Source organism: Penicillium verhagenii (genome assembly GCF_028828195.1).
Source record: "Penicillium verhagenii strain IBT 33310 chromosome Unknown utg000007l_segment0_segment0, whole genome shotgun sequence".
Taxonomy (NCBI): domain Eukaryota; kingdom Fungi; phylum Ascomycota; class Eurotiomycetes; order Eurotiales; family Aspergillaceae; genus Penicillium; species Penicillium verhagenii.
The window spans coordinates 2,607,486-2,632,788 of record NW_026643171.1 but is presented as its reverse complement, the minus strand read 5'-3'; the positions used below and the strand labels follow the sequence as shown (position 1 = coordinate 2,632,788).

The following is a 25,303-nucleotide window of genomic DNA, read 5'->3' as shown; positions in this document are numbered from 1 at the left end:
TCACACGGAGCATCGACTGGCGGAAGCGGATTGTAATTGTCATGGGGGAAAAATGGTAAATCCTGTAACTTCGACTTTCCAGGTGAATTCCCGATTTCCCGATTCTCGATTATCTAACATGAATTTCGTTGATTCTGGAACGGCAAGTTGCGCCCAGAACTTCGAAGCTAGCATTTGAAGTGGAAAGGATAATCGGATCATAGACCAATCAGACCTGAAGCGAGCGGGGGAGCTGCATGATTCGATAAGATGCTAAGCACGGTCATTGGTGTGGATAATTGAGGCAAATCCTGATGATGGTGATATCATTGGCTTTCCCTTCTTTTTGGCCCTTTTTTCTCTCTCTTTTCTTTTTCTCCGAGACTTTTTTGAAGAGTCTCACTGGAAGTCTGGAAGTCTGAGAGTCTGAGCGTCTGAGACCCGAGGATCGTAGCCGAGATCACATCTTCATCCAAGGTTCGTTGCCATATTTTTGGGTAAAAGCACATTAATAATCCCCCGTGGAATCCCGGGATCCTGCGATCCTTCCGCTCCTTGTTTCCGATGTTCCCAAGTGTGGTCTCCCAAAAACCATCATCTGGTATTATTGTTGCTTTTTTTCTCCTGTTCATATTATAGAAGCCACCGGTCATGGTCATGTGATCAAATCCGGGGTGGACTCAACTGAGTCCTCACATTTGGAGTCTCAGATGCAAAAGTCAAGTCACATCTGCCTCTCTAGGCTAATCTCCGTAGATGCAACAGTGCCATGACACCAAGCTAGACATACCATTGACGTTGTATGTCAGAATTAGTGTCGAAGATCAGTGAGAGAAGAAGCTAGTGGGCAACGGACCTTATAAGCGGCCCCCTCAAGGCTAAAGGGTTGAAAGGGTTGAAAAGAGTTCCCACCTCCCTGAAAAGGGGATTTCCTTTACCTCAAATGTTCCTCCATTCACAACTTCGCATTCATGCTCGCTTGTGCCACTATACAACACATGCATGTCCAGTCCTTTCTAATAGCTTACGAATGCACACGGTCGCACTCAAGTACCCCTTTCGGGTTAGCTTCGAGGCTCCGCAGAATCGCAACGAGGTATACCTCCAAGGGAATGTTTTCCTGTGAGAATTAAAGGCCATCTATTTGATCAATATGTACCAAACATTAGTACATACATGACAACTTTGGAAATGATCTATCATCTATTAATCTATAAATGAGCTCACATCGGAGGCACTCATCTCACATCCCAGGTAATTATGTATATATTCTTCAAATTGGTAAAACCAATTTCCCAGATTGCTGCAACGCATCTCGCCAGCACATACCACCTTGTCTACTACTAGTAGTATCCATAATTCCCCAAACTTCCTGAATAATCTCCCATTGTCGCCGGAAATTTCCCAGATTGTATCGCTGGACATTCTCCCACCACTCCATCCACGGCGTGCGGTCAACAGCTTCGCATGCAGCAATAAAGCCAGGCCAGGACATCGGGGCTGTATACTTTTGGCTTTGTATATCGTGTTCTTTCCTCTGTTCCGCTATATTGAGATTTTTCCAGACATTAAACGCTTGCCTCTGCGGGCTTATTAGAGGATGATTTTCAATAGCACGATAATACAATATTAAGACAGCGCTGTGGAATGCGCAGGCTTGACGACGGATTATCTCGAGCATACGTATATCGACCCCAGAGTCGGCTAGATGACAGTCGTCTTTTGCTAAACTCCAATCCAGTAGCCTGGTCCTTAGGTCGTCACGGGCATCCCTAAGGGAGATGGGGATGTGTTGCTTGTCGCATAGTTGAAGGGCTTCGGAGACTTGACACGTCAGGTGTAGAAGATTGCCCAAAAGGGGAGTTATTCCGTATATGTATTCGATGTGGATATCATTGTCACTGAATAGAGCCTTCTCGGGACGCCACTCAGCTGCGGTCGGGGTCATCTGGAGTTCCTTCGATGTAGTTCTTCCCAGGAGAGTAAGGAAGTTGCATATACTATTGACCTGCTGGCTTGGGCTTTCGATGGCCTTGGGCTCGTGACATTGTCGTAGCTGTCTGCAGCCTTTCAGGTGGATTGGAAAATCGGAATCCTCACCCGTTATAGTCTAAATTGTTAGACAATTTGCTTCCTATCTGAAGGCATCACCAAACAACTCACATCAATAGTCACCAATGACAGCATTGCCGTCAATTGTATAGTGTATAAATGTGAATCATCGGTGTCGATGAGCGCCGTGTTCAGGGCATATAGTGCCTTTGAGCGATGTTGAAAGCCCAGACAATTGAACCTTTCAGACCCACCAGTGAGATTTCGAAGATGAAATGCCGCTGATGAGAGTATTCCATGAAAAATGGCAGTCGACGCCGCAGATGAAGGCCCAGCATTCTGGATGACAAAGAGATCAGGACACCCTTCAAGGGCAAACGGAAGATAAGTGGTTCGCCAAGGGTTTTCAGCATGCCAGACCGGTTGAAGAAGAGCAGCCACATGATCTTTGTAATGGTATAATAGAAGCGATATTTCTGGGTTTTGGAACAGAGGTAGCGACAATTCAAAGTGAGGCTTGATCATGCGTGTTGGTTCCATGGTGATTTCGCCATAGTCGTCAGCATTTATGGCAGATTCATTGGAGGTGGTGCGAGTTTTGAAAATAGAGAATGAACCCATACATAACGTCTCAGATGACGCATCGATATTATCGAGAGCCGATAATATTTTGTCGAGCTCATCATCTGGGATGTAAATTGAGCTGGATCGATCTATGAACATGTATGAGCGCATGAATATAGTGTGTACTTCGCAATCATGAAAACCTTGGTAATGTTCTGAGATCACTTACCGAGAACAATGCTCCTGCGATGAATCTCCCCGCAACTCTCACGCTTGTCTGTGACCCAGTGCAAATTTACACCATAGCCAGCGCATTTTAACCCAGATCGCTCGCAGATACCGCATCCGCTATCTTGACGTTCATCGCATTTGATCTTCCGAGACCTGCAGGTCCAACATCTGCAATGTGTAAGCCGAGAGACTAATCAGCATATATCACGCAAAATCCAGACCCACGTACCCTGTATAGGTTACAGTTCTCGGTCTCTTCGGACGTGCAAGTCTAGTGGACCGCGAGCGGGGTTTGTTCGGGTGGGGAGATCGGGACTTGATCAGGTCCATCGCGGGAGGATGGAGAGGATTGGTAGCTGTATGTCCTTTGAAGGTGCCAAAGGTACCGACATATCGGAAAGCAACTTAGGAGAGAGGGTAATTGATTGATTGGGTGTATCATGCTCTATCGCGCTCTTGCTCGCAGCCTTTAGTCGTCATCGGCTTATCTTGATAACGGTTGATACCAAGTTGTGCGGGCAGGAGCTAGCGATGATTGGCGCTTGATACCACTGAACATCATATGGGAATCGTTTGAATGGCCTATAAGTACAGGTCCACAGGACCTTACGAGAGTCATATATCCAGACCCAAATCTTGATCATTCACAAGATGCATCTCGCTTTCCCTCCCCCCGCGAAAAAGGAATCCAACTCTCCGACAGGCTTCAAACCTTTAGCCAAACCATCACCAAACGACCATCCACATAGTTCATCCGAAAGAGCAAAATCTCCCGCTTGGCCATTGAAACATCTTACTTCTTTAAGATCAATACTTCCAACCTATAAGTTTTAGGGTACGAACTAGCTCCTCTGACATTTGTGCAAGGACTCTATCTTGTTCTAACAACATTCGAGTAGGAATTTAAGCTAGCATTCGAGGGATCGGCGTATTAAAGGTTCTGATGGTCTCATTTATCAGATCAATGGTCTGAGTAGATCATTATAGACCCACTATGACCATCAACACCTCAGGCATGGTTATGAATGCAGAAAACTGGGAATATCTTCCAAGATTTGAAGACTACCAAATACATCATATGTTTTCTACTTCAATGTTCCAACTTACCTAAATCATACCATGCACATGTGTACTAGGTACCCGTGGGCGCAGTCTCGAGGTCAGAGCTGGAGCTTACCTACATACTAGCACTAGTATGTGTCTACATAAGGTATAAATGATATAGCGGATAAGTGGACCTCAAGTGCTTGGTGCTAAAATTCTAATTAAACCATGCCAACAAATTTTATACAAACTACTCTCTACTATCTACACAACTCACTTATTACCAACATGCTGTTATACATGGCTCTCCTACCAACCATCATTCTCGACCCAGCTCTTGGGTACTGGTGCCTTGAGGCCACGGCTTTCCCTCAAATACTTCTCAATCCAAACTTCCATCTTCTCCAAAATATTCCTCTCGGGTTTCCCTTCCTCGCCAATTTCAAACACTCCCTCTTTACACCAGACACTCCAGGATCCCATCAATCCTGCCATAAGAACATCCGTTCCCAATCGATCTCCCACAACCGCGATCTCACTCGGCGAACTAATTACTTCCCGCTCCTGGAACCACTGCACAACCTCATCTCCGCAGAATGGCTTCTTGTCTGTGCCAGCCGGCAGCCTGAAAACAGGTATTTGGAGATGCGCAAGTTGGCTTTCTAACGACTCCACTTCTGAGTCGTAGTTTGGATGGCTGCCGGCACGGTTAGAGACGATGAGAATCGAGTGCGGGTTCTTGGTTTGATTGAAGGGGCTTGTGGGGGAGTTTCGGAGCTCGGCGAGTTTGGTAAGAATCTTGGGAGGGAAGGTGGTTGTCTTTGCGGGGCAGAGGGTGTTGTCTTTGTCTAGGACAAGGGCGCGAATTGTCGGGATTTTGGGTGGTTGTTCTTGTTGCTTTTCGGTGGTAGTAGATTGGGAGGATGACCGGGATGGGTTGACGAGGTGAGAGTCCAGGTCTTCGGGGATATGAGTGAATGTTGGGATTGTGAGATGTGGGAGGAATTGTGAGGGTTGTTTGAGGAGTGTTTGAACGGCGTGGTTGAAGCCGCGGAGGTTGGAGTTGGGTGAGCCGGCCATTGTGGAAGTGTTCCTCCGGTATCTGTGGCTTGTAGACTTGGAGTTGAATTTGGATCTGATTATCCGTTTCAATGATTTTGTATATTTTCAGCAGTTGCTATTGCTATTGTGCTGCCATGAGTGTGGGGTTGTGAGAAGTGTATGTTGATCCGCGATCTGGAATTTTGTAAGGAAGAAACACCCAAAGCGGAAAGGAGGAAGCTTAGCCGCAAAACTCACCTCGCGACCTCCGCCATCTCCACCACCGCTTCATCATCCCGACCACCACCACCACCGCTTTGCTCGCCTGGGTTTGAAACAACGAGCCTGTTAACACATCGAACCTTGCGACCGTCTTCGACGTACCTCTTCACCAATCCTCCCAACTCGACTCCCCTCCCCGCGTCGCACATTCCGTCAAGATGGGCAAGCTCACTAGCACCATCGGTATCCCAATCAAGCTTTTGAACGAGGCTCAGGTATGTTCCAATTTTTCCCAAAAAGTCATCTTGCTCGTTTGCGGGGGAGCACCCCGAGCTTGGGGGAGACTTGATTCTGTCGGGGTACTAACAATGTCGTTCTCAGGGCCATGTCGTAACACTCGAGATTACATCGGGCGTTGTCTACCGAGGGAAGCTCTTGGAAGGTGCGTGAAATTGTTTGCTACTGTACAAAATGGGGTGACGGAGCAAGTCAGGTCTTCAATGGATGACAGCGCTGGCTTAAACCCTTCAATGCCACGAACACACCGCTAACCTTTCTCTCTCACATAGCCGAGGACAACATGAACATCCAGCTCAAGGATATTACCGTTACCGCTCGCGACGGTCGTGTCTCCCATCTCGACCAGGTTTACATTCGTGGAAGTCATGTGCGATTCTTCATTGTGCCGGATATGTTGAGGTATGTTTCGTCGGGTTATCACCAGACCTTTATCAGTTATTTTTCAAACAAGGCCATCGCATTTTTGTCCAAAATGGGTCATCACCAAAATATCGCTTGTTGAATTATCCGCTAACTTCAACCTCACATAGAAACGCTCCTATGTTCCGCTCACGAGGCCAGCGCGGTCGTGGTGTTGGTCTGGCCCGTGGTAAGGCCACCGTTCAGCGTGCGCGTGCTGGCGGCCGTGGTCGGTAAATTATTGATGCATGAAGATAGTACAAGAGCACAAGTTCAAAGACCTGGCGGATTCTAGTGGTTGGCGTTCGTCTTTCGTGTTTTATTTGGTTCGTTATGGGAAAAAGAATTCTCAGGCTTTCTTTTTATCTTGCTGGGTCTGGGATATTGGCATATCCTAATATCCCCAATTGACTCGTGTATCTCTCACGAATGAATACCGGGCGCATATATTATACATGGATCCTGAGGAGATTGGTTGCTGTGGCGTGCCCATAGCACATATCATCACTGTAGATTCTCTTAAAAGCAGTTGGATCAGCTTGGAGAAAAGAATGAGAAGACGAAAAGACACAAAAAATGACCATGACTCTGCTTCATTGCGACAATACTACCTACTAGGTAGTACGCGATGGAGTGAAGTCAAGTCATGTGAATTAAATCATTAGATCTTACCTAGTACTGTAGTAAGTACGTGGGCAAATAGACACTCGGACACGACGCGATCTCTCCGCAACTTTTTCCCATCCATGCGGGGGACCAATTCTCGACTCCTACACACACCTCCGTCCTCCAGCCATTGTTATCTCAAGTACTTTCTAACATCCAAAGATACACGCTTCCACTCAAACAAACCAAAGAATAGCACCTACAGCCCCAAGCAGCCCTCTCGCCTTCCGCCATGGCTTCCACAGCTTCCCCCGCAACCCCCTCCAAGCCGCAAGTCAAACAAATCACCAACCCACGTCGCCTCCTAATCCTCTCCCCACCCACGCAATCAGTCTCCATAATTCCACCTCTCCTCCAAGATCTCACCGATGTCCCAGTTCGAGACCCCCCGCAACAGGAGCAATCCCCTGCTGCCGCCACAACCTCATCATCCACCCCGCCCCAAGATGGTGATCCCGCACCACTCGACACAACAACCTCATTCGCAGGATACACATCCCACAGCCCACTTCGCCTAAGCACAAAGTACTACTCAGCCGAGATCCCAATATGGGTCGACGAGGTCCCCTTAGCCTCCCCCGAAAACGAGACAACAGCACCAGCGGCCGACGACGTGGTTGATGTACGACAATGGCGCACAGAATTCCTCAGTGACGAAGCCGAGATCGTCCGTGATGCTGTCGGCGCGCTTCTGGTTTGCGTTAAGAACCCTAGCGAGACGGACCCGAGCCCTGGCTCTGATCCACTATCGCGCGCCGATGTGCGCGCGCTGGTGGATCTTATGTCTCATATTGGGGCTGTGAAGGAGCGCATTGATGAGGAGCGTGGGGGGATGGGTATGGGTGATGATGTTCCTGGAGTGTTTGTTCTTGTTGGGGCACCGAAGAGTGCGGCGCCGGGGTCTACGTCCATTTCCTCTCGAGGTGGTGATTCTGACGAGATGGGACTGGGACTTGATGACGAAGATTTGGGCATTGCGGATGTGCCATTATCTGCTGCTTGGTGGGAGGATACTCTGCTCGATTCAGGGTGTATTGGATGGGAAGTTGTGGAGTGGGATCCCAAGGCGAAGGGTGGTGAGGAGACGAGGAATAAGTTTGGAGGTATGTTGTATTTGTTATTTTACAACTGCCACCTTTTGAATTCGATGAATTGGTATGTCTTCTCGGATTGAAGCTAATTTTGCTAAAGAATACGAGGGCATGCCGCGCATCAAAGAAGTGCTAGAAACGCATGATTGGAGCACTCCTGGGGCCTCGCGTGATCCTGATGCTGACCAGGAGCTGGATCTTGATTCTGAAGATGATCTTGAGACTGGCTTGCTAGGTGGTAGCAAGTCATTCACTCGCGGTTTTGGACATGAGGTTCATGAGCTGGAGCGTGAGATGTTTGGTTTGCGCATGGCAATTCAAAACGGTGGTGGCGATGGTGAAGACGGGGATTTTGCCGAATTCGGCGACTTCGAGGATGGGGATGATGAGGATGATGAAATCAAGGTCGAGTCTATGGAAGGATTGATGATGCGTGTGCAGGCGATCAAAGGTAAGTTTCGTAATCCTGCTTGGATGGCGCATGTTTATACTTACAAAATCATAGATATGAGCGCCGATTTACCGGAGAATGAGCGTAAAAAGTTCGCTGCGAAAGCCATTAATGATCTCATGCGAGAACTATAAAGCAATTGCATATTCATAATGCACCAAAGGGTAGTTTCATTACCTATAAGAATACCTAACAAGTATCATTGAGTCATCTTCAATTATTACTATGTAACCATGCTTTTTCTGTCCAAGCCAAGCCTGAGCTGGCCGGACATGTTAACTCTATACAATTAAAAGGCAATATTCCCGAAATTCACCCCCACAATTAGTGTCGAAAGACATCATCTCACAAACCACTCAAACCGACTGCAATCGGCTTCCATTCCTGCCCAAGAACCCTTGAGCCTCTAATCAGCACGCTGCTTACCCCGAAGAACCTTGCGACGCTGCGCAATCATGTGCGAGTAAAGAATATAAGAACCAGGCACATAGACAGCCAGAATAGCCACAAGCCCCCAGAAAAGCAACGGACTCACATCCGCAGCCGGACCCAGCGACAGATAAAGAAGCACACATTCACTCGAGATTCCAATGGGGTAAAGCACGTAGAAAGTGTTATACCGCAACCAAGTCCACCACTTGGGCACCTCGTTCCCGGAAAGCGTTATGGCAAAGAATCCGTACCGAATTATCTCCGTAATTCCCCACGCAGTCACACATCCCAGGTACGCATAGTCGCCCAGCTGGGTAGTAGATGCAGCGCCGACAACCTGACCGCCGAACGGAACCATGATGCCCCAGACGAGAACCAGACGGCTGGCAACCTGCATTGCGGTTGTGAAGAAGGGGGCGCGCACAAGCCTGAGCAGACTGTGCAGGATTTCGAGGGTGGCAATGGATTGCGTCGCGAGGAGGTATGGGGAGAAGGTTTGGGGGAAGATGGAGTGGAGCGTGTTGCTGGCGAAGTGGCCGGGAACTAAGGAGGCTGTGTAGCCGACGCAGAAGGCCCATGTTGCGAGATTGAAAGCATTGTAGAGGAAAAGGTAGGCTCTTGTGATGCCCGACGGACCGGAGGAGCGCGATTTAGGCGCAGAGGAGGACGAGGCCATTACGACGATTTGATACTTTAGTATCCTGCAGCCGAGAGATGTGAAGATGGAGATTTTTTGGTGGATCAATGGAGATTTTGAAGAAATCTTCCAAGATCAGTGCTGGATTTTCAGCAAACGGTCAATTGACGGTGTGCAAGCAGTCGTAAGTGGGCGCATATGCAATAGGCGTTGAGTTGTTGAATGTTGGGTTGAATCGAAAAAGGAACCTCGGGACGTTACGTAAGCGGTTCTAGAAGACCCCTCGAAGCCTTTCCTTAAGGGTGGGGAGGAGATCACGATTCTGGGGGTGTTTCTTTGCCAAGTCCGATCACTTGGATCTTTGAAAGGGCTGCAGCTGCCAGATCAGTGATTGGTGTGCAAAGTCTTTGTTCCCTTCTCTCGCGGCCGAATCTATGCCGGAAGATGTGTGGCTGTCGGTCGGGACCAAGGTAGCTCGACTGCATTGGGAATAGTCACAGGAAACTAAAGAGCCTAGTGCCAAAACCTGAGGACTAGTTCCAGAGAACCGCAGGGACTATGGGCCATACGGAAGGCTTCCTTCAAAGCCCTGTGTTCTTCTGGACAGGAAGCTAGACTCGATATTGCTATGAGGCGTTATCACGACTTCACTTTTGGTTGGCAAGGACCACTTGGGGGCCACTTGCGGGCCACTAGGGACTGACGCTAAGAAAGCACTTTTAGTGGGAAGGGAAAAAAAGCAAACATTGCCGGGCGCCCTCTTTCCGCATCTCTGGCGAATGAGTGAGGAGTCTGAGGACCACTGAAAGGTTGTATATTCAGAAAATTTCAAATGTTGAAGGCAACCAGTCGTCAGCGCATATCATCACTCATGACCCAAGCCACTTGATATTCCCCAATATTAACCGATGCTCAGATGTCAGCTCCCGAGGTCTGATCCACACCTACTAGTACCACCTGGTTAAGCAGAATGATTTCATGTTGCACACCCCTCTTGAACGGAGTCCGACTTGTTGTACAGGCTTATGCAACGTGATATCATGGAGTAACTGCTAACTGAGGATGATGTCGTCCTGCATTTGACAAAGGTACCTCATTTGTAGATAGAGTCATGCCATTAGTACTTGGAATATCTCGAAGTTCAAATCGACTAGCTCCGGCTTAAATAGCCATAGTAGGCAAGAGATTTGAAGGACCATAATCTGCATAAGTAGTGTATGTGGGGTTCTGCACAAGCCTGAGTCCTGACCACAAGAGTCTATTAAAGCGGTTTTTGGCTTAGAGAAACGAAGGACGCCAAGCCGGTAAGTGACACGTATTTTCAGTACGGGAGGAGAATGACATCAGAGGCTGTGAAATGTGGAAATTCCACCATGATGTCATGGCTGTCACACGGTGTCATGATTGGCCGATGATCATCGGGGCCAACCACTTCACACGCAAGACTAGGAGGAAGCCACCAGAGGCACGAATGCTCCCCATCTGCTATATAAACAAAAGAGGTGGCTACGCTTCATGCGGAAGTTGATGGTTTTCTTTTTGGATGGTTTCCAACTACCCTGGACCCTCAATGCTCTTCCAATTGATGATTTTCCATGTGCTAACACTTGGGGGAAATGAATGAATCTACTTCAATTGCTTAGGTTCTCCCTTTATTTCTGTTGCCCACCCAAACATCGTCATCGGTGACAGCATAATCGCTCGTGTCTTAGCCCGATACCCCAAACAACAAACTACCCCCCTCTCTCTATCACGATTTCACGCCATATGACTGGAGTATGCCCACGGAGTCCAGGGTGCTCCGGTACGTCAGATTCCTCGGGATTCATGCAACATACCAACACCAGATACTGGAGTACAAGGGGCAGCAAAACAAGGTAATTTCGTGGTGGTTTGCAACACATGGTCGCGGTCTCCGAGGGCCCAGACCTGCCCTTAAAACCCTCCTGTCCGGTTGCAGTGCAATGCATTGATTTCTGTCCGTACGAAATGTGTACTCCGTATACACGAGACTTGAAAGTCAAGAGACGAAATGGAGCCCGGATTATTTCCCTCCTCCCCGGCGATTGGTACAGCTGCCCGACAAGTACCCCCCTTCTTCCTGCGGACCATTGCCGACCTATCAATTTTCTCTTTCTTTTTTTCCCTTGCTTTTTTGCTTTTTTTTCGTCTATTTTTCTCTTTTTTTTTATCCTTTCTCGGCCTGCCTTGTTCGTCTCACCAGATAACTCTTCAACCGTTCAAAGTGGAGAGAGGAATTTTCACGCTATTGAAAGACCCGTTCGATGAATCAATTCATCAAGAGAAAGATTTGGTCCACGTGCGGCTCGGAACATACAACCAAACCAGTCGACCGAAAGATCAGTGACGTGCCCTGTGCTGAGATCGGCACTCCCGATGATGTCGTTTCTCGGCTACTTGCCCCTTCCGCTGCCAGATCTCTTACCGCAAGGTTAGACTGCTTTGGGGGTTATGGGGTTTTTGGAGAGAGTTTTTTTTTGGGGGGAGAGGGGACATGGGTTTTTTCCCTGGCTTCCCTGTCACCTTCTCGTTCAGGTATTATTGAATGTTATAGGTTGGATCTTTTCTCGATGATTCTCCACTTATGCACTGATTTGGTACACAGATTCTCACTGGTGGAAAGGGAGAGAGGGATGATCTCATGCCGTTGCTCGGGACCCGGTGGAGCGAGGCCCGGGTTTTTCGTTATTCGCTGGTTTCACACTGCATTCTGAAAATGACCATTGATCCAGTGATGAATTCCAGCTTGCCCTTGTTTATAGCATGAGGCTGGGCATATCGGATCAAAGGCAGAGTTTTTTTTACTAATTTTTTTATATCCAATCTAGAGGCGAAAGTGGGTGGGGGGCAAAAATAGGTGGGGAAAACTTCCCCCCATCCAACTTGAAGGGGATCACAAGATTTGGATTACAAGGATTGTCCTTTTTTTTCTCTCTGGATATACTAACATGAACTGGGGGCTTCCAAAGCTATGACTAAAACCCACAGGTCTTGATACATCTGAGGAAATTTCTAATCTTCATACATGCACCTTTGTGTAACATGTACTCAGTCAAGTAAATTGAGCCTTGCGGGGGATTGAACAAGACCACATCAGAGACTAAAAAGATTGAGTTTAGTTTGATATAGAAAGCTTCAAGTTTTTCTTATTGACAATTTTGCGAGTAAATATATGGGTTTTTTTTAGAGTATTGAAGTATTTCCATTACCCAATATTACCAGAGAAATCCCGAAAATCCCAAATCAACATAGATTGCACGGGAAACGGTACACTTGCCTCTCCACTCGTTCCTGCCGGCCATAATTACCCATTACCCACCTAAACGTTTCTCCGCCCTCTTCTCGCTAACCTTCTTTCTCACCTCACTCTTCTCCTCTTGGTAAACTTTCGAAACCATTCCCCCCAAGTACGAACTTGAAATCTAGCATTCACTGCTGGAGGAAGGGCTACAATCTCAATAGCTGAAACTTCCAAGATAAAAGGTAGCGTAAGCTCAAAGCCTCCTCCCCCCGTTCTGCCCCTCCTTTTTTTAGGAACCTGGCCAATATCCCCCTCATCCACCTAACACCTACACGCGATACCCGATTGATCGTCACTTGCATTCTGGGATTTTTTATTATTTTTATTTTTATTTTTTTCGTTTTTCGTTTTTCGATTATCAATTCCGGCAATTTTGGTTATCAAATTTCTGCCCCTGTTGCGCTGTTGGAGTGGGACCCTGGGGCTTTTTTTTTTGTGCAGCTCGTTGATTGAAGCCCCGCCGTGCACTCGCTGGCAGTATATGGTGGATGGGCCCGTCAACTATTCTTCTTCCCCCTCCTCTCCTCGATCTTCACTTTTCCTCCCTTCACTCAACCCTCTTGTTCCTCCGGCTTCGGCTCACGGTATCGCTCAGTAAGCTGCCACTATTCCTACCTCCATTCGTCCGTGGTGAATCATTCTGTCGGGGTTCCCTTTGAACTCGGAGGTCCACCCCCGCCACAACGTGATAGCCCTGGTTCCTGTGATCTGTGGCTCCCATGATCCCTGCCCGCGCGTGCATATGCCTAGATCCAACGCTCGCCCGTGCCCTTTTGCTTCTTCCACCTTGCCCTCATTTGGTCCTTCCCCTCAATCTGTAATACTTCGGGCTTGTAAGGCGATACCCCTCCTGTGGGCTTGCTATCTTTTTTCTTTGTTTTTTTTTCTCGGGGAAGGAGGCGTTGTACTTTGGGTATTTCTGGCTTTTCGTGGCTTGTTCTATTTGTCACATTCACTATCACATTGACCTGCGCACCCACTTGAAGATTCCCAGAACATACGGGCTGACTATAAAATCTTCAGATCTGTCCAGTCGTTTATCAAGACTGACTACCGGATCGGGCGACTGTTCGATCTTATCGTGACGATCCGTGCTGTGGACTTAGGTTGATCCTATCTACTTCACATCCCTTGAACACATAATAATCATGGCGCCTACCGAGCACACGAAGGTCCAGGAGCCGGTATGTCGAATCTGCACCCTACAAATCAGCAACGTGAAAACTGACACGCGACCAGAAGAAGGAGGGTCCTCCTCAGCTTTCAGATGTCGCCGATATCCTCGACGAGGGCACCTTTGAGCAGATCCTGGAAATGGATGATGATGATGAGCGTGATTTCAGCAAGGGCATTGTCTATGGCTTCTTTGACCAAGCCAAGACCACCTTTGAAAAAATGGAGAAGGCTGTGTAAGTGACTGAAGATGCTTTATAGACCCGGAGTGCAGGTAGCCTAACGTCTTTCAAACTCGAACAGCAAGGATGAGGACTTGGATGAGCTTTCATCTCTTGGTCACTTTTTGAAAGGCTCCTCGGCCACTCTGGGTATGACACACGTTAAGGACGGCTGTGAAAAGATCCAGCACTATGGAGCCCGCAAAGATGAGACTGGTTCTACATCAGAGCCCGATGATAAGGTTTCGCTCAAGAAGATTGATACTACTGTGAAGGATGTGAAGATTGCATACGCTAAGGTCGAACGATTCCTGCGCCGATACTACGGTGAGGAGCTTAAGCCCGAAGAAGAAAAGAAGGAGGAGAAGGAGGAAAAGGAAGAGAAGAAGGAGGAGGAGAAGGTGGAACAGAAGGAAGACGTGAAGAAGGATGAGAAGAAGGAGGACCCCAAGGACAAAGAGCCCAAGAAAGCCTAGGTATCAGGCTTTACGGTTTGCTCCCCTTTCTTATCTTTTTATCTTTTTTTTTTTTTTTTTTAGCGACGGATGGAGCATTGCAATGGCCTTTATTTTTTCATGTCTTGTTTCTGGCTTCTTGACGTACATACAAACCCCCCCCCAAACCCCCCACGCCTCTAGCTCCAGTTTAATCTGGAAGCACTTGTGTGGACACTACCCGCAAGTGCAGGCGAGATTGCGACAGTGCATTTCCCCACAGCTGAGGGAACAGAAGAGTTATCGAGATACGGGAATCCGAGTGCTCCTACCTGGCTATGTTGCTTGCATATCTTGATCTCCCAAGATCCATGATCTGGATGAGACAGAACTGGCAGAAAAATCACTTCTGCTTGCATCCGAATCTGTATTGTATTGGCTCGGCAATCTCGGTATAAGAGCAGAGAGGCCTGAAGACCTGAAAGACTCAGTTATGTGGCTTGTGGCTTGCACACTTCGTAAGATCTAAACACATGTACCGGAGAACCCACCTTACCGCGAGATTGACCGATCAAAACGCCCTGGTCCACAATCCCCGGTCTTCAATGTTGTCGATTGGTGCCTCAGAAACCTTCCTTCAGCCACATGCGTGGGACTGGAGTCGGTCGATAAGCTTGAATCAACGGCCCAATCGATCAAAATCCGGGGAATGTGGCGCACCACCTGCCGCATGATCGTCTATTTTTCCCACTTGTTTGTCGATCGTGAAGATCCATTGTGAAGATAAGATGAATAAAAATCGTTGGTGAGATGAAGTTTTTGTTTGTCCCATGGCCGGATGTGTGGTGTGGTGGTTATTAGTATTTACTTCATACCATTCGCCAACTGGTTCAGCCTTGTTGTTGCTCCGCTTCACTCATATTTCATCAACCCCACGATGTATCCCAGTTGAAAAGGACATTTTTCCTCCAATTAAAATCATACTTTAGTAAATCCCATGACTGAAATTTTTCCAACATTTGACGGTTTTCCTTAATATTCCAATCCTACTAGGCATGATAGAAGAGAGGGGGAAAATGAGAAAAGTGGCTTGACCCACTCCACACCCTGCTCAGTTCCTGCAACATTAAACATTTGAACATGGATGAAATCTTTGCAACCTTGGAACAAACCACGATTTAAAGTAATGGAGTACTGATATCCTCCCTTCTTTATAGGTAAGCTGCATTGAAAATCCAGCCTCTTGTATTTCTACCTCTCTCCCCCTCTCCCTCTCTTCCGCTTGCCCACACCTACATTTAAAAACGGGCAATCGGGAATCTGCATGAGCGGGTTCCCGGCTGAAAGGCCCGTGTGATGTATACGTTCGCTAGATGGATGGATACGGATGCAGTCTTGAGCTTGCCGTCGGCCCACGGGTGCTGTCTCCTTCTTTATTCGGCCTTGGTCTTTATTATCTACCCCCGACTTATGTACATGGCTTCCAACGTTGACCAGGTGTACCAACGGGGAATTTTCTACTTATAGGCGGCTTGTTACTAGGTATGATGGAGGCGGGAAAGGAAAGCTTATTGAAAGCTTCAAAGAGACCTCGGGATAGGGTTGTCAGGTCTAGACCTTCTGATATCCATGGATCTTGCTACTTCCAATGGCGAACAGTAAATCAAGATGCGATTACATGCAAGTCATTTTGATGTACGGAGTTATGCAATGTCATGCGATGCAGCACACAGACACCGGGGAAATGCAGAGTTAGGATCAGATACCTTATGTACAGCAGACGGGCATCTGGAGAATATAACCGGGGAACACCTTATGTAGTAGGTGCCCAATACCTATCATTAATGTATTTACATATCATCCACGGACGCTACCTACCTGCGAGTAATAGATTCATAAATCCTGGAGCCATTCTACTACGTAGAAGGTGCTTACATGTATAAGCCATGTCCACGGGTCCTAAATACCAATTAGTAGGGGTTAAATCATAAAGCCCAACGCCAACTAACGGCCAACGGTAGCCGGGTACCAACCATCCGTTTTGAAGGGTAACTGAAGCAACTTAAGATCCAATGAGGCTAAAAGAATAAACACTTAGGGGTATAAGTGAGATGGACTCTAAGGTTGGGGGGGGGGGAAAGCTCCGTTCCAACATTTGAAGATTGTAGGGTATCTAGGAGCTTAGGTGAAGGGCTGCGTTACCTTACCTCAGTCATACTTCTATCAATTCCTCCTCTCCGTATTTGATAATCTTTCTAGCTGCCATTGGTCTTTTCTTTTATGATCATTATTAGCAAACAAATATACCAGTAAGTAGATGTATGTCTGGACGATATACCTAGCGGAAGAGGGGGATGCCTAGGTGGTGTCTGTAACACGGCCTTGGGCTTGAGCGTTGGATATCGATTATATTGATGATTTTGTCAATGAATCAATGTGTATGATAGATCTGGATATTGAATGATTCGTCCACGTTGTTTGCCAGTGAAATTGACACTCAAACCTTTCAACGTTCACAATCACGTTTGGTTCGTCACCTTCCCTGATTCTTATTCCCCGTTACACTTTATGCCTCCTTCCTTCCTATCCGCATATTGCATATGGATGCTCTTACTCTATTCCTCACTCGCACAAACGAAACATTGAACAAAAGCAACCGAAGATCGAGTCAAAGTCCCGATCTTCTGCAACGCAATACTACCCACGGTCCACGGAGTAGACTCTTTTTTCTCCGCAAAAACGACGCATGCAGGTGCACGCATTGATGAAAACGCATCGACGGATTCTCATCCGATCCAACGAAAGAAAAGCAGGCTGGCTGTTTTCTATATCGGTGAGATTAAATATGGGGTGCGTTTTCAGGGAGGCGGCTTGCTGCGTCACACTGCATGGTTGACGAGTCTTCTTGTCTGCGGCTGTGGGTAGGTACATGAAACTGCTCACTCTGGTTTTGTCTTTGAGTTTGATTTCTTTTAATTTTCGATCTGTCAGGTAATACTCGGGATTTGATACAGGTACTCTATCTACAATGTGACTTCGTGCGATGTGGATTTTGATCGGCAATTAGCGGTTATTGCGCTTTGATATGTGACCTGGTGAGATTAGTTAGTACCTCCTATCGTATAGGTAGGAGGGGTTTTTGCTTTTTATTTGTTCACTTTGTAGCCTTTGTGGCTTCAAGGGGGGAATAAGAGACCATCTGACATGTCTATATTATCCGTTCTTACTCGTCCAATTTGTCTGAATTGATTGCTCCCGGAATCAGACGTATACAAACTAACCTCGAAATCTCCTCTTCTTATGCATGCGAGTTCAAAGTTATTGCTCTCTGTCTCGGATAGCAGACTCGAGCTCGAACACCTCCAGTGCTTTCTGCAGCTGATCTCTGCTACGCTCAGTCCTCGACATTCACCCTGAACCCTGATCGTGACTCAATCCCATGGTCTGCCTTCTTTGACAAGCGGAATGTGCCGTACCTTATTCAGCCCTGGAGGTGAAGAAAAGAAATGCCAAATCTCTCCCCATCTACCATGATCGACACTAACATGCTACCCATGTGCATCCAACTTCTTATAGATTATCCATATCTTTAACCGACCCCTAACGATTCCTCCTCCCTACCCCTACCCGTGCGTTGTTACCTTACAAAAATATATCATCGGGGCTCTGATCTGACGTGACCCGGGGTTGGATATCAACAGTGCGTGAGACTATGTACACAATCAACCAGGTGCATTGTACAACCATCCTACCGGGACCCGTGGACAACAGAGAAAAAATCAAGCCACGGATCTTGCAGACGCACATCATGTAGTCTTGGATCATTGCAATTCCCCGAATACAGCAAGAGAGACAGTTTGAGCTTAACTTTGAATGAATAATTTCCGTAAAGAACATATGCATGGTTGATTTTGACTTCCATTGTTTGTGTATTCCAAGGTTCTTCCCCATCCAACCACTCAAGGTCCCATAATTAATGTCTCGGGCCCTGCAAACAGACGCCTGTCATGGAAGTAGACCCTGTATCATTGTCTCAACTCCTCCGACTCGACTGACTTCCTTGTCTGCTAGGGCCTTGCTTACCCACTTAACCGATTGCACATTGCCTGCTTGCTTGATTGTCCATCCCCCTTTCGTTGGTCTGCTTCGTCCCGGTGTCAAAGATCTGATTGTATTGATCTCTCGGGAGCAGCCGTGCAGATTACATTCGGCAACTGTTGACCGTTGAATCGACACACCGTTGGATTGTTGGTGATTGATTGATCCATCAATGATATAAAGCCTTGCCTTGGGAAGTATTAATTTCGATGCTTCATTCAACTCGACATCTTTTACTTTCTCTTTTCACCCTCCACAGCTCTTAGGCCAACTCGTGTTCGAGTCTTTCCAATATTCTTCGTTTCCTCGTGTCCAGGTCTATATACACTGTGCAAGCCTCTTCGACCTTGCACTTAACTCGCATTAGAACCTACTCCTCGTGCAAGCCTCCGGAGACTTTGAATAAAATCATCAACAACCATCCAAAATGCCACCAGTTGGTCCCCGAGTCTCAAAGGAGGAATTCATCCAAGCCTTGGGCCTAAACCCTCACGACCCACAGCATGAACAGTATTACCGTGCCATGCGAGTAAGTTCCCAGTCCTACTCCTCTCCGTGTCTATATACAATTTCTCTTTCCAAACACCTACCTACCTCACTTGATACGTATCACACGCAATGAATCCCATACATGATATCCACCTGGAAGTCTATACTAGTATATAACATTCAAGCTCAACTTTCTAACTTGGGACATCTTCAGGACGAAGCAATCATGGTCTACAACCGCATGAATCAAGACACCTCCCACCTCCTCGACAGCGTCCGCAGCGATCCAAACACTCGCCCACCATTCTTCTGGCACCACATCCTACCCGACCACCAGCGCTGGGCCATCATGGAAATCTGGCGCAACGCCGGCCCTCTCACTCGTCCCCTGTTCGACCGTGGCTCTACTAATAGCGAGTACGGACCGAACTGGGTGGCTGGGTGGTTACTTTACAGTGTGTTTCGGTCGCGTGATGTGAGAAACAATCGGAATCGGAGGAAGGGGGAGACGAATGGGGTTGTTGATGCCGGTAAGAATTCTTTATCCCGAGGTCATTTCTGTGGCATTTTTTTCGAGGTGGCTTGCATTCATAAGGCTTTGGGAATCAGGCGCTAATGTGGGTTTTCTTGCTTTAGATAAAAGACCCAGACAGGTTGAGGATACGGCGCCGAAGAAAGGGTACTATGACCCTGTGCGTAATGGGACGCTATAGATTGTTTTAGTCCCGGTCTTGGCCTTGGTGTAGTGCTATTTGAGCGTTTGTATGCATTTCTTCGTGGATCTCTCAAGTTTTGATTCAATGTTCCTTCTTTCACATGTATTTGCATAATATTCGAGGTTTGAAATATTGAAATGCTATGGAGTATCAACAAAAGAATGATGGGTAAACTCGCTGTAAACAGATGCCTTTTCCGTATATGTAGTAGGTTCATATGTTAGATCTGTAGACCAACCTCGAGTCCGTATCAATCGCTATTCTTCTCTTTACTATCTTTCTTCTCTTCGTCTCCCCGATCCGACCTCAACGCCTCGGTAACCCTCCCATCTTGCTCATCAACCCGCTCATTCCACTCCGCATCATACTCCGCCGCGATCCCCTTGATTTCCCTCCTCAAAGTCTTCCCCTCATCGATGAGCGTCTCCCAAAGCTGCAAATCAACATTGTGGAGCTGGTACAACTTCTTCTGCCTCGCACTGACCGTAAAGTCCAAGGCAGACTTATACGAGATCTCCCGATTGTGATACAAGAACCACAAGTAACCACCCATCAGCGTCGACAAACTGACCAGATAGGTAACCGGCTCCATGGTATCCCAACCCAGGTCGGTCTCAAACGTCAACTTATACACGCTATACCACCACACGGAAAGTATTCCAAACCCGCCAATTGCCACTCGCTGCGCACCACGCTGTGCCAACTCATCACATTCATGCTTAATCTCCGCGATCTTTTGAATCCGCCGCGAAAGCTTTCGCATCCGCATCCGTAGGAAATACGTCCGTTCGTTGAACGATGGAACCGTCACGCGGATCTGGCCCTTCCCACTGGGCGCGCCCTCTATCGAAACGATAAATTCGCGGGTACGCGCTGCGTCACGAATGAAGTCGCCCACTTCAGTGGCTTGAGACCACCGCACGAAACGTTGCGGTCTGCCGTTCAATGGATCCAAGCTTGAGTCTGTTTTCCGCGCGTAGATGAAGTCATCTTCCTCGTGGGGTTGACGTCGGCTTGTGGGTGATGTGCCGGTTGGGTGTTCTGTTTCAACGTCGCGCACGTGGTCAGTTTCGTCGCTGATGTGTTTTTTCGGTCTAATGGCGTTGTCTTCGTGTTGGAGGGCTATGAAGGAGATGGTGGGTGGGCGTAGGGTTTCGTCTTTGGCTGTAATTGGGGGGATCTCGGCTTGGATAAGCTTTTCTAGGTAGGAGAGGGGTTGTTGGGGGTGAACTAGGATTGCAATAGGCTCGGTTCCTGAATCGCTGTGAGCTTAGATTCGAGATTGTGATATGAGCGTTTCTCCCGGGTGCCTCTTACCATTGTTATCGTCGCCTTTCGTGTCGAGGGTCTTGAGGGGAATGATCAGTTTGAACAATCGTGATGGAGTGGTCAACATCTTTCCTAAACACGTTGATAGACAAATTAGTACGGTGCTCGTGGGAGGATCGTCATTATAGGGGTATGTAGGCTGGTACCTTTTGACATATCCTCTGCCCATTTGGCCTTCTTTTGATTGACGCCTAGCTTTGGCCGGGTGTCTTTCTTGTCGTCTTTAACCTCCAATGCCTCCAGTAACTCTTCCATCCTTTCATTGTCGCCAATCTTCTCGACGTAATTTGCTTTTCTCAAGAAGCGTGTTTGAGTTCCCCGGAAAGGCAATCCAAAAGCATTGTGACCATTGATTCCCAGCGTCGGGGCCCAGCCAGCTCTGGCGAGAGTATTAGGCCTTTGCCCCTGGCCGTTCTGTCCCGTGACAGTCGACGCCCAAAGCCCAGACGAACATGATCGTACCCCACGCGACCAACCACGGTTCGCCGCCTGCGACAACAATGGAGCAGAACCTTTCGTTATTAGGCGCATGGCGATGTATTCCAATCTTGGTATGTGCCCAGAAGAAAGATTTTATTCGGAATCGAGGAGGTCACTAGAAGGTGTAGTGGACGAAGGGTATAGCGGTCAACCCATGACGCAGGGGACGTGTCACGAGATAGTGGGGTTAGATCTGGAGAAGATGTGGAAAAAGGCTAGAATGCTGGCATTGTAGCTAGGATGATCCAGGTACATCATCTAGAGCTCTGCTCATTTCCTTGTCTTTGGACAACAAATGACGTCAAGGGCTTTCGGCGACGTGGCTGCGTCACGTGCGTGGCTGTGCTGGATAAAGTGCTCGATGTGGGTCTTAGAACACTTAGTATTCCTCCACAAGAGCTTCAATATTGGACGAACTAGTAATTAAACACCACAGGGAATGTTTCATAAAGATTTACTTGAAGGTCGAAGCACTTGGGTTTTGAGCTATTAGAATGAGCAGACCATGACAATAACAAGCCTGTGCAAAATCAATCTATACATGCTAACCAATTCCATAACCTTCAAGTAGTGGCGGACATAGCGCTGTATGTATATATTTTCCAACATTGAAATCTTGGATGGTGGTCCTTGACATCTGGACATCAATCAACTCCCTTAGATCAATTGATCGGAAGTTCACTTGATTACCTACTACCTACTACTAAGCACTTGAGTAAATTAGCTTCCCCGACCGGGTTTATTTAATTCTTCTCGTATTTGATGTTTCTGACCTTCGGTAATAGCGGTTGTTCTGGTGTATGACATCACCAGATAGCTTAAATCCTATGGATAGAGATGCAGAATGGGCATCCCTATGTCATACAGGCTCGTACTCGTAACATCGCTAGACATTATACAACCCATAAGAAATAGCAAAAAGTCTGTCGAGAGACCATCAGCGATGAGTCTGATCATACTACCTTGCGAATCTCAATGCTATTGCATGATCACCATCTGAGCCATTCACTCGTATACCTACCGACCCCGTCAGAAACGGAAGTGGTCTTAACAAAAATGTAATATTTCTTACTGTCAGCACTTCAGTCTTCAGAGCCTTGGAGCCTCCAGACTGTTATTCAAACAAACTTTGAGTGATATTTACTAACTATAACATTCAAAGATTGATTCTAGTACCCCAAAATGCCATTCGGCTCGCTCTCAGTCTCCAATGCGGCTATTCCACAATATGCTCCTCCGTATCATGTCGTAGAAAATCGTTGCGACTTTACAAGTGAAAACGTCCTCACAGTTACCTACCAAACATCCTTACAATGTGTACGCCATCTAGTACCCAATATGCTAGAGCTCGACGACGAGCCACAGGTATCAGTAATGATTGTGGAGCACAAAATGACGTCCTTCGGTCCATACAACGAGTACGTCCATTCAGTCAAAGTCAAATACAACGGCGACACATTCGACTATTTTCTTTCTCTCATCTTGGACAATGAAGCGCCGATTCTCTGCGGCCGCGAACAATTCGGGTTTCCCAAAAAGTTAGGCAACGTTACGTTAGCGTCAAAAAATGGATCGACAATTATTAGGGGCTACGTGGAGAGACCTGCAGGCCAAAAGATTCTTGAAGTTGATTTTCAGCCTGAACACAGAGTGAAGGGAAAGATGGAGACTGCCATCCAGGGATTGAATTTGCGAGTCATCCCTTCGGCGGTTCCGGGTCACAGTCCGTCTGTTAAGGAACTGGTACCAGTGGATATCATCATGGAGGCAAGTGAGGTCTGGCAAGGCGCTGGATCTATCTGCTTCCCGGAGCCGTCACGATTCGATCCAATGCACGAAGTCAAGGTTCTTCGATATGGAACAGCGACTCTCCTGCGGAATGCGTCCCTTGTGATTCCCCTGCCGGCAAAAGTGTTCCAGCTATAATGATATAACTCGAGCTCATACTGTGAATGCGTGTGGTTCATTCGACGTTCTCAATATTTTCAATTTTTATTTAATCGGAGGTATCTGAGTGTTTAAATCTCAGATTTATACTGTGATTTGTGTACCGGGAATCAATTATTGGTACCAAAAATATCCCGAGGTTCTTGCCTGTAAGAATAGCCCACAAATTTCCCATCTGCATGTGGGCACTGATCAGGGTTTAATTCACGTTTTTTACTGAACATTGTAGACCAGAAATCTTTAAAACTTCATAACCCAAGTCTTGGAGCGAAAGGACAGACAAAAAAAGAATAAGCATTTATCTGATGCACTTTGATATAACTCGAAACTAAGGAAACAGCCACACGATCAAATAAAAAAACAATCATTGACCTCCACATCGCCAATGTGTCAATCACAAAGGTATACCTTTGTATGTAAGAACCATCATCTCTATGCATCATTAGTCCATCGCTTGAACACAGTATCGAGACCAAAGAAACAACAAAAAAAAAGAACATTCGTAAGCATAGCATCACAGTCGCACACTTTTCCATCTATCAATAGACAACCTTGGAAGAAAAATGCTTCAAAGATAATTGGAATGCTCATGCAGAATAGAAAGCCATGTCATAAATCGTAGTCGTAAGTCGTGAAATCCACCATCCACCCGTCCATACCGATCTCTCGCGAGACTTGATAACCCATGCATTGAGCCGAGCTACCACATAACCAACCATGTAAGCTTCTTAAACCCCCTTGCATATACTACCTGACAATATACTGCCTCAAACCAATCAATATCCCAACCACTGATCCATCCATTACATCTCTACCCCAGATCAGATCACATCTCTCTCGCATAATCAACCATCCCAATCAAAGAGACAGGTCTCGTCGAACTCGCCTCAGACCCAGACCCAGAACTCGATCCCAGCCCGGAATCCAGCCCCAAATTCATCTGCAGCTCCCGGTCCAACCGCATCATCCGCTCAGGACTACTCCCGCCACTGCTCCAACTGCCCCCACAAGCACTACTACTAGTGCTTCCCTCCGTATCGTCATCGTCTCTCGCCTTCCGACCCGTCCCGATGGCAACGGGAATCCCCTGCACGGCGCCGCCGTGCGTCCGCGCAGAATGACCGGCAGGAATCATGCCATCGCTGACGGAGAAGTTGCGGCAGATGAGGTATGCGCGCATGGCGGCACTCTCGCGGGCGAGAACCTCCGAGGCACATGCGCTTTCTGTTTGGTATTCGCGGTTGTTTACCCGGACTACGCAGGTGAAGCCCAGGCCTGAGCCTGTTTGGGAGGGATAGGCTTCGTAGGAGGGCTCTTGCCAGCGGCGGCGACGGCAAAGGCCTGGTTTGTAATTGTTAGCTTGGGTTTTTTGGCAGGGGGTTTTTCTTGTTGGATGGGCCAATATGGGCGCAAAGGATTGGGTGTTTTGTTTTTTGATTGGATCAACATTTGAATATTGTGTTCAAGATTGTTTCATGTTCCGTTTTTGGATAGGGTATGCATGTCATCTCAGGTCACAACTTGATGTTCCTGGATATATACCCGGAATTGGAAGGGGAAATATAGCCAGGGTCAAGCCGTTGAGCTGGGTCGAATTCAATGGTGCATTGACATAGGGGCAAGATGCAATGGAAGATCCGATGCAGGTGCAAGTGTAATCGATGCAGGAGGATATGACGACGAAGCAAGAGAATATTGAGAATCTTGGGAAAACTTACTTGCCAGGTAAAGAATATAGTACATTTTCTTTTCTTTCTGTCTCTCTGTTGTTTCTTTTTCACACCGGTAACAGGATCAAATCAGTCGACTGAATCCAGTCCAATCCGAGTTCAAGCTTGAGCTCCAAGAAGGGAAAGTAGCACGGGAACCAGCGTCGAAGCCCTGTCAACTTTTCAACGGAAGTAAGGCAGCTACCCTGACAGCATTGAGTGGATTGGTGGTGAACGGGAGCGGGTAGGGCTGAGATGAGGCTGGGCTAGTTCCAA

General features: G+C 47.4%; 10 protein-coding genes across 10 annotated transcripts; 5 read left to right on the top strand and 5 right to left on the bottom strand.

The window, feature by feature from the left end:
• Window positions 1–1,252: 1,252 nt before the first annotated feature.
• N7466_007635 (fungal specific transcription factor domain-containing protein) lies at window positions 1,253–3,156 on the bottom strand (the record flags this gene model as incomplete). Its single annotated transcript, XM_057167024.1, has 4 exons — window positions 1,253–2,089; window positions 2,143–2,810; window positions 2,867–2,979; window positions 3,056–3,156. The coding sequence occupies 4 exons, from the start codon at window positions 3,154–3,156 to the stop codon at window positions 1,253–1,255; spliced, it is 1,719 nt and encodes a 572-aa protein (XP_057020065.1).
• Window positions 3,157–4,179: 1,023 nt separating this feature from the next.
• Window positions 4,180–4,950, bottom strand: N7466_007634 (phosphatidylglycerophosphatase; the record flags this gene model as incomplete). Its single annotated transcript, XM_057167023.1, has 1 exon — window positions 4,180–4,950. One exon carries the CDS (start codon window positions 4,948–4,950, stop codon window positions 4,180–4,182), a length of 771 nt encoding a protein of 256 aa, XP_057020064.1.
• A 401-nt stretch (window positions 4,951–5,351) lies between these two features.
• N7466_007633 (putative small nuclear ribonucleoprotein SmD3) lies at window positions 5,352–6,069 on the top strand (the record flags this gene model as incomplete). The annotated part of the gene is made up of 4 exons (XM_057167022.1): window positions 5,352–5,408; window positions 5,515–5,575; window positions 5,703–5,832; window positions 5,964–6,069. 4 exons carry the CDS (start codon window positions 5,352–5,354, stop codon window positions 6,067–6,069), a joined length of 354 nt encoding a protein of 117 aa, XP_057020063.1.
• Window positions 6,070–6,730: 661 nt separating this feature from the next.
• N7466_007632 (adaptin-binding domain-containing protein) lies at window positions 6,731–8,174 on the top strand (the record flags this gene model as incomplete). The annotated part of the gene is made up of 3 exons (XM_057167021.1): window positions 6,731–7,601; window positions 7,690–8,040; window positions 8,095–8,174. The coding sequence occupies 3 exons, from the start codon at window positions 6,731–6,733 to the stop codon at window positions 8,172–8,174; spliced, it is 1,302 nt and encodes a 433-aa protein (XP_057020062.1).
• A 272-nt stretch (window positions 8,175–8,446) lies between these two features.
• On the bottom strand, window positions 8,447–9,148 carry N7466_007631 (protein tyrosine phosphatase-like domain-containing protein; the record flags this gene model as incomplete). Its single annotated transcript, XM_057167020.1, has 1 exon — window positions 8,447–9,148. One exon carries the CDS (start codon window positions 9,146–9,148, stop codon window positions 8,447–8,449), a length of 702 nt encoding a protein of 233 aa, XP_057020061.1.
• Window positions 9,149–13,579: 4,431 nt separating this feature from the next.
• Window positions 13,580–14,301, top strand: N7466_007630 (Hpt domain-containing protein; the record flags this gene model as incomplete). Its single annotated transcript, XM_057167019.1, has 3 exons — window positions 13,580–13,615; window positions 13,674–13,840; window positions 13,908–14,301. 3 exons carry the CDS (start codon window positions 13,580–13,582, stop codon window positions 14,299–14,301), a joined length of 597 nt encoding a protein of 198 aa, XP_057020060.1.
• A 4,483-nt stretch (window positions 14,302–18,784) lies between these two features.
• N7466_007629 (uncharacterized protein) lies at window positions 18,785–19,559 on the top strand (the record flags this gene model as incomplete). The annotated part of the gene is made up of 3 exons (XM_057167018.1): window positions 18,785–18,886; window positions 19,061–19,376; window positions 19,483–19,559. The coding sequence occupies 3 exons, from the start codon at window positions 18,785–18,787 to the stop codon at window positions 19,557–19,559; spliced, it is 495 nt and encodes a 164-aa protein (XP_057020059.1).
• A 253-nt stretch (window positions 19,560–19,812) lies between these two features.
• Window positions 19,813–21,422, bottom strand: N7466_007628 (uncharacterized protein; the record flags this gene model as incomplete). Its single annotated transcript, XM_057167017.1, has 4 exons — window positions 19,813–20,816; window positions 20,880–20,963; window positions 21,038–21,305; window positions 21,354–21,422. The coding sequence occupies 4 exons, from the start codon at window positions 21,420–21,422 to the stop codon at window positions 19,813–19,815; spliced, it is 1,425 nt and encodes a 474-aa protein (XP_057020058.1).
• A 1,131-nt stretch (window positions 21,423–22,553) lies between these two features.
• N7466_007627 (acetoacetate decarboxylase family protein) lies at window positions 22,554–23,297 on the top strand (the record flags this gene model as incomplete). Its single annotated transcript, XM_057167016.1, has 1 exon — window positions 22,554–23,297. The coding sequence occupies one exon, from the start codon at window positions 22,554–22,556 to the stop codon at window positions 23,295–23,297; it is 744 nt and encodes a 247-aa protein (XP_057020057.1).
• Window positions 23,298–24,144: 847 nt separating this feature from the next.
• On the bottom strand, window positions 24,145–25,061 carry N7466_007626 (uncharacterized protein; the record flags this gene model as incomplete). The annotated part of the gene is made up of 2 exons (XM_057167015.1): window positions 24,145–24,659; window positions 25,037–25,061. 2 exons carry the CDS (start codon window positions 25,059–25,061, stop codon window positions 24,145–24,147), a joined length of 540 nt encoding a protein of 179 aa, XP_057020056.1.
• Window positions 25,062–25,303: the final 242 nt, after the last annotated feature.